At 57.4% G+C, this 21,663-nt stretch overlaps 1 protein-coding gene across 7 annotated transcripts; it reads right to left on the reverse strand.

The window, feature by feature from the left end:
- Window positions 1-304: 304 nt before the first annotated feature.
- SLC38A5 (solute carrier family 38 member 5) lies at window positions 305-20,346 on the reverse strand. Of its 7 annotated transcripts, none has more exons than XM_075070771.1 (17): window positions 15,579-16,291; window positions 14,993-15,401; window positions 10,339-10,516; window positions 10,032-10,116; window positions 9,355-9,470; window positions 8,631-8,704; window positions 8,437-8,529; window positions 8,112-8,193; window positions 7,441-7,523; window positions 7,291-7,349; window positions 6,534-6,680; window positions 6,281-6,360; window positions 5,885-5,985; window positions 5,529-5,653; window positions 5,130-5,274; window positions 4,804-4,907; window positions 305-4,655 (listed from the first exon to the last, which is right to left on the reverse strand). In XM_075070771.1, exons 3-17 carry the CDS (start codon window positions 10,428-10,430, stop codon window positions 4,551-4,553), a joined length of 1,491 nt encoding a protein of 496 aa, XP_074926872.1. In that variant the 5' UTR covers window positions 10,431-10,516; window positions 14,993-15,401; window positions 15,579-16,291; the 3' UTR covers window positions 305-4,550. The 7 variants fall into 7 exon arrangements, with proteins under 7 accessions (XP_074926872.1, XP_074926873.1, XP_074926874.1 ...); XM_075070772.1 differs by having other exon boundaries at window positions 15,575-16,291; XM_075070773.1 differs by lacking the exon at window positions 15,579-16,291 and adding an exon at window positions 15,479-15,520 and having other exon boundaries at window positions 14,993-15,367.
- Between the last annotated feature and the right edge of the window lie 1,317 nt (window positions 20,347-21,663).

Consider the following 21,663-nt stretch of genomic DNA (forward strand, 5'->3'; position numbering starts at 1 on the left):
GGGAGGATTTTTCTGGTTGATGATCTTCGAGGTTGTGGGGAACCCCACCCCCCCCGCAAGTGACAGGAGGGACCAGCTAGCTGTGCTGTGGTAGAGGGTGTATTGGGGGACTGGTTCACTGCTTCTCTATGGTGAAAGTATGTACACTAGGGCCCTAGCCCCACCGCCCCACCCTGCCGTCCCGCTCTTCCAACTAACTCCTTCTCTACATTCACCCGACCAACTTCCCTCCCTTGCATCCTCCATTTGCCCTCCTCGTTAGACCCCCCTTCCCTCCGCCACACTAGACGGCCTCAGGCGGGGGAAAGTATAGGTTGCTATTTATTAACAGAGCTACCATACAAAAAAGGCCACCACTCCCTGTCGCTTTTGCACATTAGCCCCCCCCCCCCCACTGCCCATCGCCACAGCATCTCCCCCGCCACAGCTGGGGGTGGGACCCTGCTGCAGTGTAGTGGGAAGAGAGCAGAGTGTTCTTTTGGTTTGCCTGTAGCGACTGGGATGACGCAGGATCGGGCTGGAGGTGACTGCTCAAAGATGGTGCTGTTGAGGGGCCTTTGTATGCCCCGCTCCCCTGGTAAGAGCTTGGCATCTGATCATGTTGAATCAGCAGGTTCGAAATGGTGATGGAGACGCTACTTTGAGTGAGCGCGGATAGGGCTTTTCAGTTAGAGGGAGCCATTCCCGGTGGCCGATTTATCTGTCGAGAGCAGCCACTGATAAACCAGGCCTGGAACCGACCCAGAAATCTACCATGGACCATCTACAGCTCCATGAGCCCAGGCCGCCAGGCCCTTGAAAAAGGAATGCAACGTTTGGAAAATGTCTGAGTGTTATAGGGCGGGAGCCACATTTTCAACCCTCAGATTGGAGGCACGAATTCTGCTTTCCAATGGTCTTTTTCTTGTATTCTCCTTCCGAAGAGGAAAAAGGACATTTTGGGAAGAGGTGCAAGAGGGAGCGGAATTGGCAAAAATGGTATAGGACGGACAGTCTCTTATTACACAGACGATCCAGGGAGAGAAACGAGATATAGCGAATTCAGAACGTACTGATCTCTTTCCCAAGCTGTTGCCCAAATGAAGAATCATGTCGCTACATGATAGATATATAGAGATAGAGATGAAACACATTATAGAGAAAGGGTGAATATGATGTGATGTTAGGAGAGGAGAGGTCTTACAACCGAGAGAACGCTCAGCAAAAAATGATCATTTTCTTGAGCTACTGAAGGCACAGACATGAAAACGGAATTCTGAGATTCATCACTGCCGAGCACAGATAGCTTTTAAGTTGGGCAAAGCACATATAGCTATCTAATCAATAGGCAAGCAAATATTCACATGCTGCGCAAAAACAAGTAATTGGAAGAAGGAGACCTTCCCCGCACATTTATCAAAAAGTCAGACAATAGGAGGAAGGGGGCAATAAAAATAACGAGATATATTTGTTTTGAAAGAGAAAGAATATTCATGATTTGAAGGAGAGATTAAAAGTAATTTAAACTTGACGGGAGAATGAAGAAAAGAGGGCTGAAAATGTTTGTATTCTTAACCTCAAATGTCCTTCAAAATGTAGAAATAGTACGCCATGAATAGAGGGAGAAACCATTCTGGAGAAGGGAAAAACACGCCCGAAGAAGGGGGGGAGGAGAAGGAAAAAAGAGGGAAACGAAAGGCGCGAGACGATTTGGCACAAAGAGACCCAGAATCAAGCAGGGGCCCCCACAAGAATATAGTTCTCTATAGTATTGCAACTTTTTTTTTTATGGAAGGGGCCCCTGAAATTGCTTTGCCCCAAGCTCCCTGAATCCTCTGGGTGGCCCTGCCAGGAGTCCTGGCTCCCAGCTCTAACCACTAGACCACACTCCCCTCCTAGAGCCAGGGAGAGAACCCAGGAGTCCTGATTCTCTATGGGGTCCCTTTCTGCCAATATAACTGCTGTGTCGGGGGGGCAGAACCAGCAGGGTTCTGGTTGAATTAGGGGGGCAGGAGACGGCTACTGTGAGGCCAGGGGGCTGCACCAGAGGGGGGCGAGTTTAAGGCACTGGCTGAAGAGGCATTGAGTGCTAAGGCCGCAGTGGTGGGAGACCTGTGTCAATGCAGGTGAGGGCGTCAGGACTTTTCTAGAGAGGAAATGGAGCCGTCGAGGTCAGGTCTGGAGATCGCTGGAGGAAGATGCGAAGACCCCTGGGTTTTTCTAGAGTGGAGATGGTGCCAGCGGGGTGGGATCTAGAGGTTTCTGGAGGAAAATGTGTAGGCATAAGGATTTTTCTAGAAGAGAGATGGTAGCATTGAGGCAAGATCTAGAAATCTCTGGAGGAGGAAGTGGAGGCTCTGGGATTTTTCTAGAAGAGAGAGGCAGGCACTGGGCCAAGGTCTAAAAATTCCTGGAGAAGGACACAGAAACCCCAGGATTTTTCTAGAGGGGAGACAGAGGTGCCAGGGTGGGATCTAGAAATCTCCGGAGGCAGAAGCAGAGGCATTGGGATTTTTCTAGAGAGAGAGAGGCACTAGGATGGGATCTAGAGCTCTCTGGAGGTGGAAGCAGAGGTGTTGGGACTTTTCTAGAGGAGAAACGGAGGTACCACCGGGTGGGATCTAGAGATCGCTGGAGGTGGAAGCAGAGGCATTGGGATCTTTCTAGAGGAGAGACGGCGGCACCACCGGGGTGGGATCTAGAGATTGCTGGAGGCAAAAGCAGAGGCATTGGGATTTTTCTAGAGAGAGGGGCACCGGGATGGGATCTAGAACTCTCTGGAGGTGGAAGCAGAGGTATCAGGATTTTTCTAGAGGAGAGATGGAGGCGCCAGCATGGAAATACCAGTTTCTGGATGAAAACTGGTATTTCAGTTTGTAGGCACAAGGATTTTTCTGGAGGGGAGAAGGAGCCATTGGGGCGAGATCTAGACGTTTCTGGAGGAAGTGGAGGCCCCGGGCTTTCTCGACAGGGTGGATGGAGCGTTCTCTGGCTCTGAGGGGGTGCCTGTACCCAGATTGCCTCCCACCCGCAATCAGGGGGTGCCCCCCGATAGCCCCATCCTTAACCCTTTGCTCTCTGAAGGGGCTGGGGTGAGCAGCGTTAGTGAGCCTGGGCCTGTCTCTGGGTGGTGAGGTAGTTTGAAAAGAGAACAGAGCCCCAGGGTCCGATAAACGCCCACCCTGACACCCAGATGAAAGGGGGGCATTCGACTGGCTCAGCCGGGGGCGCCCCCGGGTGGTGGGGGAACGGTGCTGACGTGGGGTGAATTCTGCACCGTGGCTGGGGCCTGTCCCAGGCGGCAAACAGGCCTGAAGGCGCACGGCTTCCCCTCCCCCCCACCCCCGCTCAGGAAGCCAGGCGTCCCCAGAAGAACCCAGGAGTCCTGAGGCCCCGCGGGAGGCTCACCCCCTGCCTGCCCCATTACTGTAACAGTAACAGCCTCTCCTCCGGCTCCGGAGAATTCAGATGCTTGAGAGTTAATCCTCAGCAGGATGGGAACATGCCCCTATCTCCCGGTGAGGAAACTGAGGCACAAAAAAGTGGATGATCCGTGGCCCCATCGCTGGGGATGGGATCCAGGGTTCCTGGGGGGGTCACGATCCGGGACCCAGAAATCCTGGGGGGGGGTCACGATCCTGGCCCCAGCAGTGAGCCCGGCATCTCTCTTTGGTCTGGCTGCCGGCTCCAAATTAAATAAGAGCAATAAATAAGAGTGTCATGGATCCACCTGGCCCCCGCCCTGGCACAGTCGGATTCACAGTCCCTCTTTGACTGGCGCCAGGGAATGAGTACAAGTGGGGGAGAGGTGGTGTTCCTGTCGCCATGGGAACCAAAGAGGTGGGAGGCATTGTCTGAAGGGAACTGTTGCTAGGGTACCCCCCACCCATCCACTCCAGCAGTGGCCAAAATGTTGTCACAGCAACAAAGGCCTGGTGTTCAACCGGGAACCTGCCATGTTGCCACGGGAACAGGGAGCTAAGGAGAACCCAGTTGCGCTGTAGTCAGGGGACTCAGTAGTCGTGGGAAACCTGCCGTTGCCATGGCACCAAAGGCCCAGTCAGGACCTTTGCCCCATGGAAAGGGGAGGCTGCCATGACTACATGGCGCAAATAGGAGGGCCTTAGTGCCATTCCCATGTAAACCAGTCACTGCCAGGAGCTGTAGCATTGCCATGGTAACAGTCGACCGATGGAAGGACCTTGACACCGTTCCCATGGACACCGGTCGCTGCCAGGAGCTGTAGCGTTGCCGCAGTAACAGGTGGCCGATGGAAGGGCCTTTGCACCGTTTCCATGGAAACTAGGAGCTGTAGCACTGCCACGGTAACAGTCGATGGAAGGGCCTTGGCACCATTCCCATAGACACCAGTCACTGCCAGGGTCTGTAGCGTTGCCGTGGTAACAGTTGGCCAATGGGCGGGCCCTAGCACTGGTCTCAGCGTTGCCACGGCTGCAGCGGAGCGAGGGCCAATGGGAGGTGGCGGTGCTCTTGCCCCAGCGACGGCTGGGCCCCCTGAGCTGGCCCAGTGGGGTCCATGTGTCTGTGCTGGGGGTCAGCGGAGGGGGGGGTCAGTGCCCCCCACCGCTGCTCCGTCCGGTCGTCACCCAGTCAGCCACAATGAAGCCAAGACTCATCACCATGAAGATGAAGCCGAGGGCAGCGAAACAGGCAGCCTGGGGGGCAGAAGGGGAAGGAGAAGGTGAGACCCCCCAAGTACAGTACAGAACACCCCGCTGAGCTCCCTGCCCCCACCCCACAGCATGGCACCCCCCACTGTGCCCCCCGCTCCCCAGGACACTGTGCCCCCCCAGCGGTGGGTACCTGGATTTTTGGCCTGGATCTCAGCGGTTCTTTTTCTCTGGGAACGATGCGGAGGTAGAAGATGCTGGGGAGGATAAAGATGAGACTGGGGGCGGAGGTGGCTCCTGGCAAGAGAGAGGAGAGAGGTCAGACATGCAGCTACCTCTGGGGTGGGGTGAGACAGCTGAGGAGCAGCCACACAACGCTGCATGGAGGAGGGCTCGCCTGGCGCTGAGATGCAGCCACCTCTGGGGCAGGGCAACTGGAGAACAGCCACACATAACGCTGCATGGAGACGGCTCATCTTGGAAGGCCAGCCCCCAGCCCATTTGAAGCCAGGGACTTACCAATGACTCCAAAGATATCCCGGATGTTAGGGACAAAGATGACCAGGAGATTGACCACGAACAGAAGGCAGATAGCGATGCTCACATGCCTAACCCAGCTAAAATCCTTCCCGTGGAAGAGGAGCTGCTGGATGGCTCTGCGGATCTGGGAGGAGACAAGGAAAGAGGTAAGGGATACAGTGCTGGTTCGCCCAGCGCTGAGATGCAGCCGCCTCTGGGGCGAGGCAGCCAGGGAACAGCCGCACATAACGCCACACCAAGACAGCTCGCCCAGTGCCAAGATGCAGCCACTTCTGGGACGGGGCAGCGAGGGAACAGCCGCACATAACGCCACACCAAGACAGCTCGCTCGGCACCGAGATGCAGCCGCCTCTGGAGCAGGGCAGCCGTGACACATACCGGGAAGAGCACCACGGGTACCGTCAGCGTGACGGCCATCAGCACAGCCAGGCGGACACAAAGGATGAGCCGGTCCAGGGGATCCACCTTGCTGTACGTGTGCAGCATTTCCGGTTCGACGTTCCCTGCAGGAGACGGAAGGGCAGGAAGGACGGCCGTTAGCCCCACACAGGACCGGGTGAGGGGTGGAGGAACCGAGAGGGACGCGCAGCCGTAGCGGTGGGGTTGCGGGAGGGATGGCTGTGCAGAGGGGGCGCTGATGGGGTCCGTGCAGAGGGAGAGGGGGGAGCCAGGGAAGAGGGGGAAGGGGACCCTGCCGCCCCCTGCTGTAAGGACCCAGCCCCGTGCTGCCTTACCGAAGAAGGTGAGGTAGCCGAAGATGGCCGTCAGCAGGTACATGAAGAACATGGCCAGGATGGAGACGTTCGCCACACTCTGCATGCGCCGCTTTGAGGCCCTGGCGGGGGACAGACGGGTCAAACACTGCCCTGCCCTGCCCTGGGGCTGGCGGGGGAGAACCCAGGAGTCCAGGCTTAGAGTCCCACCCCACTGAAGCCCTCTCCCCTCCCACAGCCAGGGAGAGAACCCAGGAGTCCAGGCTCCCAGCCCCCCTACTGGACCCCACTCCCCTCCCACAGCCAGAGAGAGAACCCAGGAGTCCGGGCTCCCAGCCCCCCTGCTGGACCCCAGTCCCTTCCCACTGACTTGATCTCCCTGAACCCACCTGGCCCTTCCCCCTGCCCACCCCTCACCTGCGCAGCTCTGTGTAGATGGGCAGCACCTCCGGGTGACAGACGAATGCGAAAGCCAAGATGGGGATGGTGTACGCGGTCTGTGGAGGGAGGGGAAGGGCTGACTGCTAGAGCCAGGGAGAGAACCCAGGAGTCCTGGCTCCCAGCCCCCCTGTGCTCTAACCACTGGCCCCTACTCCCTCCCCAGAGCCAGGGACAGAACCCAGGAGCCCCCCGCCCCGCTTTAACCACTGGACCACACCCCCGCTCTCACCTGGGAGTTGATGGTGAAGGTCTTGGCCGTGCACTCGTCCCCAGTGGTGCTGGCGGCGCTGGCGTTCTGCCCGTTGTAGTAGATGAGGGGGGTCACGGGCTCGGTCCCGTTCAGCGGGCAGGAGATCTGGAACTTCTTGTAGATCACCTGGGGGGAGCCACGGCGGCGCGGTGAGAGACACCCCTTCCCCAGCAGGGGTTACCTCCCCACCAGTCAGGGAGCTGGGACCCAGGACTCCTGGATTCTCCTCCCAGCTCTGGAAGGGGAGTGGGGTCTAGTTCTTGGGGCGGGGGGGTGCTAGGAGCCAGGACTCCTGGGTTCTCTCCCCGGCTCTGGGAGGGGAGTGGGGGCTGGTGCGTTAGAGCAGGGGGCTGGGAGCCAGGACTCCTGGGTTCTCTCCCCGGCTCTGGGAGGGCAGTGGGGTCTAGTGGTTAGAGCAGGGGGGGGCACTAGGAGCCAGGACACCTGAGTTTTCTCCCCGGCTCTGGGAGGGGAGTGGTGTCTAGTGGCTGGGGCGGGGAGGGCTGGGAGCCAGGACTCCTGGGTTCTCTCCCCGGCTCTGGGAGGGGAGTGGTATCTAGTGGTTGGGGCAGGGGGGCACTAGGAGCCAGGACTCCTGGGTTCTCTCCTCAACTCTGGGAGGGGAGTGGTGTCTAGTGGTTGGGGCAGGGGGGCACTAGGAGCCAGGACACCTGGGTTCTCTCCCTGGCGGGCTGGCGGGGCAGGGACATCGGATTGGGGGGCAGGGTGGACTCACTGAGATGAGGAAGAAGACCATGCAGGTCAGCGAGAGCCCGCTGGTGTACCCCAGATAGCCTGTGGGGGAGGGTAGAGAGGGTAAGACACGCAGGGCTGATCCCACCAGCAGGGGGCGCTACCCCCTGCCCCCTCCCAGCCCCACACTCACCGAGATGTTTCATGAGTGCCAGGGGCAGGATGATGCAGACACTGACGATGATAATTAGCACGTTGCCGTTCATGTACCAGTTCCTGCGAGACACACGGGGCTGGGGTCAGCACCCCACAGCGCCTGCCGCTGGGGGAGGCGGGGCCAGGGGGGAAACACTCCTGCTCTGGGCTGGCTCATTCCTTGGGAGCTGGACATGGGTAGCCAGGAGGGGAGGGCAGGAACGGCCCAAGGTGACACAAGTGTGGGGGCAAGGCTCATGTGAGGGGGAGGGGGAGGGAATTAGAACCTTCTACGGGACTCACCAGGAACCCATGGAATTAGGAAGCTCCTTCCCCATGGCTCCGTGCAATCTGTGGGGCCAGGAGCCAGGCTCTGGGAGGGGAGTGGGATCTAGTGGTTAGAGTGGGGGTGGGGGGCTGGGAGCCAGGACACCTGGGTTCTCCCCCCAGCTCTGGGAGTGAAGTGGGGTCTGGCAGGATGGAGCAGGGGACGAGGGCACAGTGCCCAGGCAGGGAAGGCACATGAACCAGAGAGCCAGATGTCCCCATTTATAGACAGGAATGAAGCCCGGGGCCTTTCCCCTCTAGCGGGTGGCGGCTCCCATCTGCCCACAGGGCAGTGGGGTGGGAACGTGGCCCGGGGCTGGTGCCCCACATTATCTCACTCACTCCGTGTTCTCCGACAGGCCCAGGAACGTCTGGATCACTAGAGGCAACTCATATTTCACAATGTACAGGTAACTGGACATGGCTGCAAAACAAACACCTGTGTCAGGACGCCTGGGTCCCCCCTCCTGGCTCTGGGAGGGGAGTGGGGTCTAGTGGGTTAGAGGGGGCTGGGAGCCCAGACGCCTGGGTTCCCTGCTCGGCTCTGGGCAGGGAGTGGGGTCTAGTGGGTTACAGCTGGAAGGGGAGTTGGGGGGAGGCTGGGAGCCAGGACGCCTGGATTCCCTGCCTGGCTCTGGGTGGGGGCCAGTGGCTAGATCAGACTCACCTCCCGTGTTGTGCACACAGATGACCACCGCTGCCACCACCTTGCCGCCCGGGCCGAATGCCCGGTAACCCAGCTGTTCATAGGCGCGGATCCCTGCGCGGGAGGAAAGAGACGGGAGTTAGAGAGTGTCAATGCCCCCCGCTGGGCGAGGCCGGGGCTGGAGGAGCCGGGAGCTTCACCTCCCCACCACTCACCTACAACGCCGGCACATTTCAGCAGCAGGTGGATGGAGTAAGCGGAGAGCATGGCGATGCAGATCAGTAGCACGCTGCGAAGAGAAAGGTGGGCAGCTGGAAGTGCCCCTCCTGGAGCTGGGGAGAGAACTCAGGAGTCCTGGTTCCCAACTCCCACCTCGATCACCAAATCCCACTCCCCTCCCAGAGTCGTGGAGAGAACCAGGAGTCCTGGTTCCCAGCCTCTCCCCCGCCCCGGCCTCGACCACTAGATCCTACTCCCCTCCCAGAGTTAGGGAGAGAACCCAGGAGTCCTGGTTCCCAACCCCACGACCCCTACCCCGATCATCAAATCCCACTCCCCTCCCGGAGTCGGGGAGAGAACCCAGGCGTCCTGGTTCCCAGCCTCCCCACCCCACCCCGACCACTAGATCCCACTCCCCTCCTAGAGCTAGGGAGAGAACCCAGGAGTCCTGGCTCCATCTGCTATAGCTCCCACCCATTGGCACCACCTGGTGGAGGAGGAGTATATCTCACTGATCACCACGCTGTGATCTTCCCCCAGGCAGTGCCCTGTGGGGGCAGCAGTGAACCCTTCATGGTGATCTTCCCCCGGGCAGTGCCCTGTGGGGGCAGCAGTGACCCCAGTGCTGTGATCTTCCCCCGGGCAGTGCCCTGTGGGGGCAGCAGTGACCCCAGTCCTGTGATCTTCCCCTGGGCAGTGCCCTGTGGGGGCAGCGCTTACATGAAGAGCACAATGCCCGTGTTGCTCATGGCGTAGGCGAGGCCCAGGATGCCGCTGCCCATGATGGCGTTGCTGAGATTAAAGACCGACATCCCAAACGACGTCTTCCCATCGAACTGCGGGCAAGAGAGAGAGAGACGGGGCGGGGTGAGAGCCTGGGGGAGGGCGGAGGTCAAAGGGCAAGGGTCAGAGGTAAAATAACAAAGCAATTAATGGAGTGGACAAAGGCCAAAGGACACATTGCATCAATAGAAGGGCAAGGGTCATACACCAAAGATCAAAAATCAGCGAGGAGAGGGCAAAGGTTGGAGGTCAAAGATCAAACCACCTTCAGATGAGGATGAGCATCAGAGGTCAAAGGACAATGGGGTGGCCAAAGAGGAAGGGCAATGAGAAAGTGCAAAGAGCGGAGGGCAAGGGTCAGAGGTCAAAGAGCAAAAGAGGAGGGGCAAGGCCGAAGGACAGTGAGGAGAGGGTGAGGGTCAGAGGTTAAAGGTGCCATGGGGTGTGGAATCAATGAAAGGTCAAAGGGCAGAGGTTAAAGGGACAGTGGCCTTGGGTCCAATGAAAGGTCAAAGGGCAGGGGTCAAAGAGGCGAGGGACTAGTCAAAGGATCTGGCTGCTGGGGGGGTGGGATCGGCTCTGCATCGGGGCCCAGACGCCTGGGTCCCACTTACGTCAGTGAACTGGTTCAGCTTCTTGCCAGTGGCGTGGGGCAGGAAACCCTCCTGCTCGGCCGCCGTCACCTCCACCGCAGGGTCCCTGCAAGGGGAAGGGCTGCAGGGTGAGAGGGCTGCGAGCTCGGATGCCTGGGTCTCTTCCCCCGCTCAGTTCACCGGGCGCTTCCCACCCAGAGCCTCCCCCTCCCCGACGTGGGGGTCACCTGCCCAGCCGCCCCCGGTAGCCCTGGTCCAGATACCCCCATTACCCCCCCACTAGCCCCCCGATACCCCCATCCGTTCCCCCCCGCCGTCCGATACTTACCCATCCTCCAGGCCGCTAGCTTTGTCACACTCCGGGACAGACCCGTTTAACATCTCCAGCCCCTCCTGCTCCTCCATCTTCTGCAGCTCCATGGTGGACACGGGCCGGTTCGGGGTGCGGACGTGATGCGTGTGTCAGAGATTGTAACTGGGGCGCAGCGCATGAGTTACCTTCCCACCTAGAAACCCAGACAAAGGGCTCAGCCAGAAATGCCCCCACCCAAACGAAGGAGAAGCTCAATCCCTGCATGGGTTGGGGAGGCTCAGAGCCAGGACTCCTGGGTTCTCTCCACAGCTCTGGGAAGGGAGTGGGGTCCAGTGGTTAGAGCAGGGCAGCAAGGGACAGTCTCCCAGGAGGGCCAGTGGCGTGAACACGAGATTCGCCACTGCCCGTCATCCGGGATCCCGTGGATGAAATCTGAACACAGAGAGGCAACGGCCCTGACGGATCCACCCCCAAGACAGCATTTTCCCATCATCCCCGGTCCAGAATTCACAGATCTCAAGCCCAGACGGGACTTCCAGGATCACCTAATCCAAGTTCCGATATCACACAGTCTCTGCAACCTCCCAGAAACAACCCCTGGGCAGATCTTTTAGCAAAACACCCCGTCTTGACTGCAAGCTGGCCCATGACGGTGGTACAGCTGAGACGCGAGTTTATCCCGCATGGAATCAATAATTTTACAGTTAAAACTTGTTGGGTTTTTTTCTCATCAAAGATTGGCCTTTTTGCTCAGTCTGACTTTCACCCAAAACGTCTTGGGGACCTTTCGAGTCGTTAAGCCTCCAATTTTCTAAATTTTGCAGCATCGCGTCGTCTAACTGAGGCGATTTTCTCCTTTGAAAGTTGCACTTTGCCATGTGAGCTAATTTCCTAAATGATCCCTTTCCCTCCCTATGTTCAAAATGCCACTTTTTCTAATGCAGCCACGGTTTCTATTTTTAGAAACGCCAAAATTTGTACTTGAAGTTTTCTCATTTCAAAGCCTCAGTTTGTCCAATGAATCAATTCCTTCTAATTCTGACATTTCAATTTTCCTAACAAAATCCCGTGTTACATTTGGAACTGTCCGTTTACCTAAACCATCCAAATGATCTCGTACTGACATATCTGATTTTCTAATAAAGCAAATATTCCCGTGTTCAGACTGTTTTCATTGAATCACAGTTTCTATTTTTGACATTGAAAATGTCCTGAATAACCTTTTCCTCTATTTCTGAACTGTCAAAATTCCCAATTAATCCATTTTCCTCATTTTGAAATGTCAGATTTGCTAATGAAAATACTTGAAAAACACTGGGACGTCCATTCATCTCACTGAGCCAAGTTATTTATTTTGGAAGTGTCCAACTTTGTACCGTTGGACATTCGAAATGTCCTTTTCACTTTTTAAAACTTTTGAAATATCAAATGTTTCTAATCAGAGTAACCACTTTTCCATTTTTTACATTTCATAAGTTCTAATTATTGCAGTTTGCTTCAATTTCCAATTTCGCAAACCATCCTTTCTCCTCGTTTTGAAAATGGTTTTTTTTAAATTTCCAATTTTTGAATGGCCTGATTCAGCCAATCCTCCTCATTTTGAATTTGCTGCTCAATCCAATTTCCAAATCTTGACTTTTCAAAGTTCCTAATTAGCCCCTTCCTTGAAACTGCTCCCTTTTCAATGATTAAATTCCGATTTCTGTACATTTCAAATGTCCTAAGTAACCCAGTTTCCTATTGGTGAAACGTCCCATTTTCGAATCAGTCAGGCCCAGCTCTTCAAACGCATTTCGGTGCGTAATTCCCTTTGACTGATGAAATCTGAGCACATTGAGTGCTGTGAAATGGACAATTTCTCCTCTCCCAAACCTTAACACGCATGAGCAGAATTAGACACGGGATTACAAACAAGGCTTTGTCCACGGGCATTAACACTTCCTGATCTCGGCCAGAAAAACTTCGCCTGATCCATCCTGTCACACCAGCCACCTGGGAGGCAGGGTGGGGGGTTCATGTGACTGTCCCTTCCTTGCCCCCACTGAGAGCAAAGCAATAGTTGAATGGATTGGCTGGTGGAGGGGAGGGGGCGTTAACTGATGGATGCAACGAGCTGATCAGAAAGAGGCCCTCCCGCCCACCATTTTTCAGATGGGGAAACTGAGGCACAGCTAGTCATCCCAGGTCCTGGGAGGCCTAGAATAGCTTCCTAACCACTTAACAACACGTCCCTTCCGTGATGGGACAGAGAGAATGTCACCAACAGACTCACCGCGCTGAGAGGGGAGTGGGGTCTAGTGGTGAGAGCGGGGGAAGGGGTCTGGGAGCCAGGACTCCTGGGGTCTCTCCCCAGCTCTGGGCAGTGAGTGGGGTCTGGTGGTGAGAGCAGGGGGGCTGGGAACCAGAACTCCTGGGTTCTCTCCCCAGCTCCGGGAGGGGAGTGGGGTCTGGTGGTGAGAGCAAGGTGGGGCTCAGAGTCAGTGGGTTGGCTGATGTCTTCAGTAACGGAGCAGCAGGGAACACACAGGAACAGCGGCTGCCCCGGGCAGGTTGTGCACCCGTCCCAGCTGGGTGGGGTGGGAAGGCGCCTGGCTCCCCCTAAGGGCAGGAGCTGGCACTGCGCCCGTTCCTGCATTTCCCACATGCTGGGGCTTAACTTTGATGCCTGATCCCTCAGGACACGGCGACCGCGCCCTCCCAGGGTCTCTCCCCGGCTCTGGGAGGGGAGTGGGGGCTGGTGGGTTAGAGCAGGGGGGGCTGAGAGCCAGGACTCCTGGGTTCTCTCCCTGGCTCTGGGAGGGGAGTGCGGTCTAGTGGTTAGAGCAGGGGGCACGGATAGCGAGGACTCAGGGCCACCCAGAGGATTCAGGGGGCCTGGGGTCTTCGGCAGTGGAGGTCCTTCCATTCCAGGTCTTGGGGCACTTCAGCAGGGGGTCCTGGAGCCAGGGGCAGCTGTAGACATTTTGCTGCCCCAAGCACGGCAGGCAGGCTGTCTTGGGTGACTTGCCTGCAGAGGGTCCATTGAAGCCACGGGACCAGCAGACCCTCCGAAGGCAGACTGCCTGCTGCCCTGGCGGCGCCAGCAGAGCACCCCCCGCGGCTTGCGCCCCAAGCGGAGCAAGTGACGGACCCGCTGCTGAACTGCCGCTGAAGACCCGGATTGGAAGAAGCTCTGGTTCTTGGCAGCGGGTCCTTCACTCAATCCGGGTGTGTTTTGCGGCACTGAAGGACCTGCTGCCGAAGACCCGCCGAAAACTCTCATGGGGGCCCCTATGGGGTCCGGGGCAAATTGCCGCACTTGCCCCCCCCCCACCTCCGGGCGGCCCTGACAGGACTCCTGAGTTCTATTCTTGGTTCTGGGAGGGCAGTGGGGTCCAGGCAGCGAGAGGAAGCCAGGACTCCTGGGTTCTCCCCCCGGCCCGGGGAGAGAAAGGGAGTCTAGTGCTTAGAACAGGTGTTGGGGGGAAGGACTGGGAGCCCGGACGCCTGGGTTCTACTTCCTCGCTCAGATCAGTCCCAGTTTGAGCCTCCCTATCTCGCCTTCCCGTTCCCGCCCCAGAGGGGCCCACCCTGCTCGGGCCCCACCCTCTAGCTCCCCCCTCCACCCACTCCCCCTGCAAAGCTGGACCCCGGCTTCAGAAACTGAGACTGGGGGAAAGGTCAGGAAGGGCCCAGCACTGATGTGGCACGAGGCCTTGAGGAGCTGCTGGGACTAGCAGGGCCCCAGGGCACCCCACTACCAGAGCTGGGTTAGAACCCAGGAGTCCGGCTCCCAGCCCCCCACTGCTCTAACCACCAGCCTCCACTCCCCTCCCAGAGCCAGGGAGAGAACCCAGGAGTCCTGGGATCTCTTCCATGATCCTCACACAGGGGAGGTCTCTCCTCGAAGGCTTTGGAGTGGTTGGGAAACGTTTGACCCAGTACCCAGAACCTACACTGGGGTCCGGGCAGCGAGAGGTTAACCCCAGCCCATACCTGTGAAAGGTCTTTGAGTGGGGGGCACAGATCCAGAGCAGGGGGAGCTGGAAGCCCGGACTCCTGGGTTCCCTCCCCAGGGCACCCTAATACCTGAGCTGGGGAAAGAACCCAGGAGTCCGGCTCCCAACCCCCCAACCACTAGACCCCACTCCCCTCCCAGAGCCAGGGAGAGAACCCAGAAGTCCTGGCTCCCAGCCGCCGCCCCCCCCCGGTCTAACCAGTAGCCCCCACTCCCCGGCCAGAGCCAGGCAGGGCTCCTGCTCCCAGGCAGCTGCAGCCCCTGTGGGATGAGAACACGCAGCTGCTGCTGGCTCCAGGGGGGTGGGGGAGGGGAGGGGAGGGGGGGGACGTTGAGAGGGGGAGCTGGGATTTAACTACTGACGTGCTGGAGAGAAACTAGCCAACACCAGAGCCCCCCCCAACTTCCTGACAACCCCCCCAGAAAGTTGTGGGAAAGCCCACCCCCCCGCAGACCCGCCCCAATGAGTTAGGGGCCATGGGGGGTGATCTTGTTGGGGGGATGACGGTGCAATGCTCCCCCCCATCTGTCTGGCCCCCCATCCGTCGGCCCCCCACCCCAGCCTTTGCTGCCGCCCCCCCACTCCCCAGGGCGGCTGATGCAACCGCCTCGTGGCCTTACACCAGGGGTTGTGTCCCCGCCACGCACTCACACCCGGCGCTTCACACTCACCGTGCGAGGCGGGAAAAGGGGGAGCAGGCCAGACGGGGAGATCCGGGGTCGGGCCGGGGGGGTGTGTGTGTTGGGGGGTGTTGCACGCCGAGCCACACGCTCCCTGCCACACGCCCGCGTGAAGAGATGTGCACACACCGGCCACGCCACAGTCAATCACACCCCTGCGCGGGAGGGGGGCCTGGGCGGGCCGAGGGGGGTGTGAGTCAGGCGCACAATGTGCAGATGGGCACAGTGCACAACGACACTCCCCGCAACACAACACAGATCAACACACATACACACAGCCTGCTGGCCCTACATAACAACACCCCTTGCAACACAACACAGATCAACAAACACACACACACAGCCCGCTGGCCCTGCACAGCGACACTCCCTGCAACACAACACAGATCAACACACAGGCCTCTGGCCCTGCACAACCACCCCTACCGCAACACAACAAAGATCAACACACAGCCCTCTGGTGCTGCACAACCACACACCCTCGCAACACAACACAGATCAACACACACACAGAGCCCGCTGGCCCTGGACAATGACACTCCCGCAACACAACACAGATATACACACACACACACACACACAGCCCGCTGGCCCCGCACAACCTCACCCCCTGCAACACAACACAGATCAACACACACACATACACAGCCCGCTGGCCCTGCACAATGACACCCTCTGCAACACAACACAGATCAACTCTCACAAACAGCCCACTGGCTCTGCACAACCCCTCCTGCAACACAACACAGAGATTAACACACACACACACACATAACCTACTGGCCCTGCACAACACCCCCTGCAACACCACACAGATCAACAGACACCCCACTGACCCTGCACAACGACACTGATCAAGATACACAAACAGCCTGCTGGCCCTGGACACCAACACCCACTGCAGCACAACACCCCGTCCTTCTGCCAACACACACAGATCAACACACAAATATACAGTTCAACACACACCCTCTAAAGTGTTCCCAACACACAGCCTCGAGTCTGCACCACAACATCTCCTCCAGCACAACACACATACATGTCACCTCCTGTGCCCCCCCAACACACACACAACACCCGGAACCAACTGTGTTCACCTGTCAACACACAACATGCACCTCCTACCCAAAACTGATCAACTCACCCCTGACTACCCCCCAGCACACACACAGAGCCAGCTGTCCCCAATGCAATCACACACCTGCCAGTCCCATGGCACATACAATCCACACACGCACGCCTCTGCTTCCTCCCAACACAATGTGAACGCATGGACCAACACACACACACACACAGAGCTGGGCTTGTCCCCTCCAGCAGGGGGACACACCCACAAACACACCGGCACTCCCACTAAAGAAACATACACACCTAGTGGTTAGAGTGGGGGGGGGTGCTGGGAGCCAGGACTCCGAGTGCTTTACCCCACTGGACCCAGCTACTCCAGCGCTGGCCTCTCCCAGCAGGGGGCGCTGTGGGGTGTGAGGCAGGACGCTGGCTGTGGGGGGAGCGCCCGGCTCGGGGGAGAGCCCGGTCCAGCTGGCAGCTGCGGGAGTTTCCATAGAGCACTGTGAGGCATGTACACACCCACTGGGATTCATGTCTCTATAAGGGCCGGTGGCGGGTGCGTCTTGGGGCCGCGTCCTGCCTTCGTCTTCCCCTTCAGACCCTGATGCTAACAGGTTTGCATCTGATGGAAGTTTTTAATCAGCCCTCATGGCTAATTGGCTGTAATTATTCCAGTGTTCGTTAAAATATCCCGGGGGGAGCACCAACATAATTATAGTTAGCAGCCGTTGAGGGTGTGTCAGAGTCAGGAACAGCTAATTACCAGACAGAGAGGAACCCAGGATTTCTGGCTCCCAACCTCCGATCCCCTGCTCTAACCACTAGACCCCACTCCCTTCCCAGAGTCAGGGAGAGAACCCAGGAGTTCTGGCCCCCAGCCCCCACCGCTCTAACCACCAGACCCAACTCCCCTTCCAGAGATGGGGAGAGAACCAGGAATCCTGCCTCCCAGGCCCCCTTGCTCTAACCACTAGACACCACTCCCCTCACAGAGCCAGGGACAGGACCCAACCTGGGCTGGTCAGAGCCAGGGAAGCAGATGGGAGTCAGGAGGGGGGAGCCCCAGTGGCCTTACATTGCTGTCCCCCCACACGGCCTCCCTTGGCTCCCACCCCCAGCTAGCGCTCTGCCCCGCTGCCTACAGCGCCCCCTGGTGGGTGAGGTCGGGACTAAACCAAGAAGGGACGGGGGGGGTAAACCCAGATCCCTTGCAGACCCCAGGGGTCCCCCCCCACCCCGTGTCCCAGTGCCCTTGCCAGCCGCGGCCTGGGAAGCCGGATAAACTAATCACTGGATAACAACGCACGCCCCGCCCGCCAGCGATGCCCCCCCATGTGCTTCCCCACCCTTCCCTCCCCTCCCCCATTACAGAGCGTCCCATTCACAATTCCTAGCCCGGCCCAGCACTGGCGGGGCGGATCTGCCCTCGAGAGCCACCTGCTCCTTCATTGCAGGCGAGATAAGGAAGGATGGGGCTTCCGCCTTTGGTCTGGGCATAGGACAATACTCCGAGTACTGGTACTCTAAGCAGCATTACTGCCACTCCTGCAACCGCTGTGGCTGGCAGGCCATATCTGCACGCAGAGGGGGTGTTGCCCGAGACGTGGCCTTCAGCATTTGTCCCGGTGTAGAGAGGGTGGGTCGGGTGGAATGGTGTAGAAACACCGTTACCCTCAACAGGGCAACTGACATCGTTACTGCTAGTACTACACACAGTGTTAGCAACACCGTTACCCTGAACAGCGCTACAAACACTGCCAGTGCTGCATAGGGTGTTAGCAACACCGTTACCCTCAACAGCGCTACAAACACTGCTAGTGTGGCACAGGGTGTTAGCAACACTGTTACCTTCAACAGCGCTACAAACACTGCCAGTGCTGCATAGGGTGTTAACAACACTGTTACCCTCAACAGCGTTACAAACACTGCTAGTGTGGCACAGGGTGTTAGCAACACTGTTACCCTCAACAGCGTTACAAACACTGCTAGTGTGGCACAGGGTGTTAGCAACACTGTTACCCTCAACAGCGCTACAAACACTGCTAGTGTGGCACAGGGTGTTAGCAACACTGTTACCCTCAACAGCGCTACACATGCTGTTCCTGCTAGTGCAACAGACTCTGTTAGCAACACTGTTACCCTCAACAGTGCTACAAACACTGCTATTGCGGCACAGGGTGTTAGCAACACTGTTACCCTCAACAGTGCACAGACACAGTTACTATTCATGCTACAACCATTAGCGAGATCAATACCCTCCACAATGCTACAGACTCCATTCCTGCTAGCACTACACAGTGTTAGCTACACTGTTACTGCTCTCACTGTTGCCAGAAATACTCCAAACTGTTATCACTCGCAAATAGCATCATTAACATCACCACAAACACGGTGACAGTGAACGTTGTCACTCATACCCCAAGACTCTTATCCCAGTTCTGGGAACACTGTAACCCCTGACTTATGCTACTGACACTGTCACTAATTGTAGGAACGGGGTAGCAGTGATGTTATAACCACTAATCCTACAAGTACTCTGCTCAGTAACATGACCATCACCCCGTCACTGCTCCCAATAATACAGCCATCCCTGCCACTCCAGTTGTTACCTCTGATTCTCCAGTCGCTACCCACATTGTAAGCACCATTACTACTTACAGTTATTATCCCAACTGTTACCACTGTTACTCTGAAGAGTTACTAGCCAAATGGTGCAACCAACACACCAGAGTTACTAGTGAAATCAGTGCCACTAATACTGCAAGCAGTTATTACTAAAATTGGCACAAGTAATACTCCAAAAAGTTACTAATGGCCCAAAGGGTCACTACTCACACAGATACCACTAATACTGCACAGAGTCACTAATACTCCACAGGGCTACTAGTCAAATGGATACAGCCCATGTTCCCAAGTTAATACTCAAACGGACATCACTAATACTCCAATGAGTTACTAGTCAAATCGATATCACTCATACTCCACCACTAATACTTCAAGTTACTAGTCAAATCAATATCACTAATACTCCACCACTAATACTCCAAAGAGTTACTAGTCACGTCAATAACATTAATGCGCCAGTTATTAATACTCCAACTAGCTACAACTTGAATCGAAACCACTAATACCCCAACAAGTTACTAGTCAAATTGATATCTCTAATACTCCACCACTAATACTCCGAGTTACCAGTCAAATCGATATCACTCATACTCCACCACTAATACTCCAAAGAGTTACTAATGCTCCAGATGGTTACTACTCAAATCACTACCACTAATACTCTGTGGAGTTACTGCACGAACTGCTCACATCAATACTCCAAAGAGTCACTACTTAAATAGATACCACTAATACTCCAGCTAGTTACTACCCAAGCTGGTATCACTCATATGCCAGAGTTACTCAAACCAATTCCATTAATACTACAGACAACCTGAGTACTTACAATTGTTACCACTAATTCCAGGATCAATGTTACTCCTCAAATCCTCACCAAAAGTTGGCACCGCAGCTACTATTCGCCTGGTTCCTGAGATTTCTGTCCCTGTTAACGCCCCGGGCTCGCGCTGCTCTGTCCAGTGGCCGATTTCTCTCCAAAAAGAAAGAGCTCATTCACATTCGCCCAGCAACTTTTCAACAGTTAAGAGGATTCGGGGGGGGGGAGCCTCCCAGCTACTCAGACAAGAAATAGCCACCGGAAGACAGTCACCTCTGGTTTTGAAGTTGGAAAATTGCAGTCAGGACTCCTGGGTTCTCTCTGGCTCTGGGAGGGGAGTGGGGGTTGGTGGGTTACAGCAGGGGGGGCTGGAAGCCAGGACTCCTGGGTTCTCTCCCTGGCTCGGGGAGGGGAGCAGGGTCTGGTGGTTAGAGAGGGAGGGGGCTCAGAGCCAGGACTCCTGAGTTCCCTCCCCGGCTCAGGGAGGGGAGCAGGGTCTGGTGGATAGAGCGCGGGGGCTAGGAGCCAGGACTCCTGGGTTCTACCCCTTTCTCTGAGAGGGGAGTGGGGGCTAATGGTTAGAGCAGGGGGGCAGGAGCCTGGACTCCTGGGTTCTCTCCCCGGCCCTGGGAGGGGAGCAGCTGGCCAGCTGGCACCGGAAGGGAGGCCACAGGCTCAGGTTGGGACAAGCCAAGTTCTGGCAGGTCAGGACGCCTCGGGCTGAGCCCCCCTCCCCACGTGGCGGGCCCCGCATCACTCACCCTGGGCGCGGAGCGGAGGGTCCCGGCGCGGGCGGCGGGATTAGCGGACTGGGGCAGCCGGGCGGGGCGCGGGCAGCGCTGGGAGGGGATCAGGTTACCCATTGCATCAGCTCCCAGGCCCACGCTGCAGGGGCACATCCGGCTGTGGGAGGGGACCGGACTCCTGGGTTCTATTCCCTGGGGAGCGGGGGCTGGTGGTGGGAGCGGGGATCCCGGACTCCTGGGTTCTGTTTCCTGGGGGGGGCTGGTGGTGGGAGTGGGGATCCCGGACTCCTGGGTTCTATTCCCTGGGGAAGGGAGGGGGGGCTGGTGGTGGGAGTAGGAGGGGCGGGGGAGTAGGACTTTGGGATTCTATCCAGGGGGTGGGCACGTGGTTGGGGGAGAGGGCTGGGAGCCAGGACACCTGGGTTCTCTTCCTGGCTCAGAGAGGGGAGTGGGGGCTGGTAGTTAGAGCACGGGGGGTGGGGGGGTTGGAAGCCAGGACTCCTGGGTTCAATCTGCAGCTTGGAGAGGGGAGGGCAGGGGAGTGGGCTCTGGTGGGTTAGAGCAGGGAGAGGCTGGGAGCAGGACTCCTGGGTTCTCTACCAGTTCTGGGCAGGGAGTAGGGTCTAGTGGTTACAGCAGGAGGGTGTCCTTTTAATCCAGCTCCCCCGTAGGACCCTGCCTCAGTTTACCCAAGCCTGGATTATGTTTTCTTCTTTATAACTAGAATCACCCCATTCAATTTTTGTTTAAAAATTCTGCTGTGACAATTGATTCCCCGGGGCTTAAAGGCCATCACAATCTCAGGGAAGCACACGGCCACCCAGCTGCCACTCCAGGGAGGCGCCAACCCTCAGCCCCAGCCAGGTTAGAAACGGTGAGAGCCAGAGCCACCCAGCCCAGGAGAGACCCCAGGGAGCCCCTGGTCTGAGCCCAAGCAGATAAACTCCCTTATTAAACTGCTCTGGGGCCCCAGGCTACATGGAGACACTGGATGGGGCTGTGGGTGGATCTGAAAAATGGCCCCAGGGGACGGGGTGTTAGGCAGATAGAAGCACATTCTCCCCCAGACAGGGGCCAGGTTGCCTCTCTAGGAAGGAGATGTGCCAGCCTGCCTCAAAGCGAGAGAGAAGGGGGAGGGGGGATCACCCATCAGGTCACTGCAGTACAGAGAACATGACACACACGGCCACAGGCCTGAGTGCATCCATTGCAAGGCAGTGGTGATATAGACAACCCAGCCCCCTGCTCAAACTCACTAGACCCCCCTTCCCATCCGGGCACCAGGGCGAGAACTCAGGAGTCCTGGCACCCAGCCCCCTGCTCTAACCACTAGCCCCCCCTCCCCTCGACAGTTCACAGGGATGGTGCCAGACTGGAGCGAAGGCTTCTGGCTCTAACTGGAGTAA

Source organism: Chelonoidis abingdonii, chromosome 11 (genome assembly GCF_003597395.2).
Source record: "Chelonoidis abingdonii isolate Lonesome George chromosome 11, CheloAbing_2.0, whole genome shotgun sequence".
Classification (NCBI taxonomy): domain Eukaryota; kingdom Metazoa; phylum Chordata; order Testudines; family Testudinidae; genus Chelonoidis; species Chelonoidis abingdonii.

Excerpts from the sequence above, each read along its gene's own strand:
- SLC38A5 (XM_032770135.2), bottom strand. The coding sequence starts at position 10,430 with ATGGAGCTGCAGAAGATGGAGGAGCAGGAGGGGCTGGAGATGTTAAAC. Across the intron at positions 8,194-8,436 it reads CTGTGTGCACAACACGGGAG|CCATGTCCAGTTACCTGTAC; the intron begins GTGAGTCTGATC and ends TTTGTTTTGCAG. Across the intron at positions 6,681-7,290 it reads TGGTCTTCTTCCTCATCTCA|GTGATCTACAAGAAGTTCCA; the intron begins GTGAGTCCACCC and ends GGCTCCCCCCAG.